Below are 2314 nucleotides of genomic sequence, written 5' to 3'. Positions count from 1 at the left end.
TTAAAGCTTTTTATTTATCTTTTAACCTGTTCAGGGAAGCTGGTTCCATGTTTACATGAGCTCCTGGAGAAAGAAAATGGAAATTAGGGAGGGAAGAAGTAGAGAAATAAATTGCAACTTATATGTAGATTACTGTATCACAAAAAATAAAAAATACAAACATGAATAAAACATAATGAACTACCACTGGGAATTGTGTGAAGAAGATGTGCAATTTATGGAAGCTGGAAAATCTTGTTCTGAAACACCTTCCTGAGAGCGTTCTTGATCTCCCTGTTCCTCATGCTGTAGATGAGGGGGTTTACTGCTGGTGGCACAGCTGAGTACAGAACTGCCACCATCAGGTCCACGGATGGGGAGAAGATGAAGGGGGGCTTCAGGTAGGCATAGAAGACAGTGCTGAGAAAGAAGGAGACCACGACCAGGTGAGGGAGGCACGTGGCGAAGGCTTTGTGCTGTCCCTGCTCAGAGGGCATCCAAAGAACAGCCAGGAAGATCTGCACATAGGACACAACTATGGAAACAAAGAACCCAAAGACTAAGCAGGCAACAAAAATGGAAAACACAACTTCCCTGAGATTTGATTCTGAGCAGGAGAGCTTGAGGATCTGGGGGATTTCACAGAAAAACTGGTTGACAACATTCCCTTGGCAGAGAGGCAGTGAAAACGTACTAGCAGTGTGCCAGAGAACCCCAGTGCCACAGGCAGCTGCTGCCATGGTGGCACAAGCTCTGCTGTCCATCCGGGTCCCATAGTGCAGGGGCTTGCAGATGGCAATGTAGCAGTCATAGGACATGATGGTGAGAAGGGCCAACTCTGCTGAGATGAAGAAGAAAAAGAAAAAGACCTGTGCAACACATCCTGCATAGGAGATGGCCCTGGTGTCCCAGAGGGTGTTGGCCAAGGATTTGGGGACAGTGGTGGAGATGCAGCCCAGGTCAAGCAGGGCCAGGTTGAGGAGGAAGAAGTACATGGGGGTGTGCAGGCAGCAGTTGCATGATACGGCTGTGCTGATGAGACCGTTGCCCAGGAGGTCAGCCAGGTAGATGCCCAGGAAGAGCCAGAAGAGCAGGAGCTGCAGCTGCCGTGTGTCTGCCAATGGCAGCAGGAGGAACTCACTGATGGAGATGCTGTTGGGCATCTGCAGATACTGAGCTTGGAGTCCTGCTCAGAGTGCAGAAGATAATGACAATTCCAGACCATTCTCAGAGACACTCCTTCTGCTATACTGTCATGGTTTAATAATTTTGTAATTTTGCTATAAGTATTCCACATCACAACATCATATAAAGCATGAATAATTTTACTGAATCTGCAACTTATAGAAGACTATATCTCCCAGAGAACAACACGGCCAGCGATGGGTCATGGGACCTGGACACTATATTAACTCGGTCGCAGAACAGAATGACGTCTTTCGAGTTCTGGCGTTTCAGGGGAGTGTGTGGGAGCCTTCAGCCGTTCGCCTAGATTCACAGTAGGCCTCTCGGTTACGGGACTCATTCTCTCTCCTATTTTGCTTGATTCGTTAGCTCAATTTTCAATTATATTGTATTATATTGTGTTATCCTGTATTTCGATATAGTATTTAGTAAATAAGTGTGCCTCCTTAGATCGTTGCCGCTGTTTTGTTTTCCTAATTAACTTTTTCCTTTCGGCCTAGGGCCCCTCCGGGGCCACGGCCCCTGTCACGGACGCAGGTGGGTTTTTTTTTTCGTTCAAACCGCGACATATACTATAAAAGTTCTTCTTTCCCTTTGTAAAATGTTCATTTTACTCCAGAACTTGAGCTTCACCATCCCTTTAGGAGTAGAAAATCAGAGAGCTCTTTCTTTCTTCTCATTTCATAATTGTATTCCAGCCTCCTGGCTATTTTCCTCTTTACTACAACATCTCTTCTAGACCCCAGCCCAAGCCTCTGTGCGCTTCAACTTCTCTTAGAGAAATAAGCCTATTTGCAGGTAAGTATTAATGTCTGCAGAAAAGAGAACTGAAACTGATTGTATTCTTTTATGAAGGAGAGGCTGATACTACGTTCTGTGTGACTGTACGGAAAACAACCGAGGGATTGAAGAAATACTGGGGAGTCTCAGAGCTGTGTACAAATTTGTCTGCTCCTTTTAGATTTCTCCCACCAATCCTCTTACCTTCCATAGAATAGGCAATGGAATATCCCTGCCTTGTTTTTCCACTTGCAAAGAACCCTCAGAAACAAAACAGTAAAGAAACATGCAGTGCCTGTGACCAGATCTGCTATGGGATGTCCCACATTTATATAACCCTCTCTTAAAAGCAGCTGCATTACCTACTGCA

The 2314-nt window shown here is 45.4% G+C and overlaps 1 protein-coding gene across 1 annotated transcript; it reads right to left on the bottom strand.

The window, feature by feature from the left end:
- Nucleotides 1-215: 215 nt before the first annotated feature.
- Nucleotides 216-1142, bottom strand: LOC107307260 (olfactory receptor 14C36-like). The gene has a single exon (XM_032441743.1). The coding sequence runs from the start codon at nucleotides 1140-1142 to the stop codon at nucleotides 216-218; it is 927 nt and encodes a 308-aa protein (XP_032297634.1).
- Nucleotides 1143-2314: the final 1172 nt, after the last annotated feature.

This window comes from Coturnix japonica, unplaced genomic scaffold, assembly GCF_001577835.2.
Source record: "Coturnix japonica isolate 7356 unplaced genomic scaffold, Coturnix japonica 2.1 chrUnrandom526, whole genome shotgun sequence".
Lineage (NCBI taxonomy): Eukaryota > Metazoa > Chordata > Aves > Galliformes > Phasianidae > Coturnix > Coturnix japonica.
The sequence above is the reverse complement of the archived record's forward strand: the minus strand, read 5'-3'. Positions and strand labels throughout refer to the sequence as shown.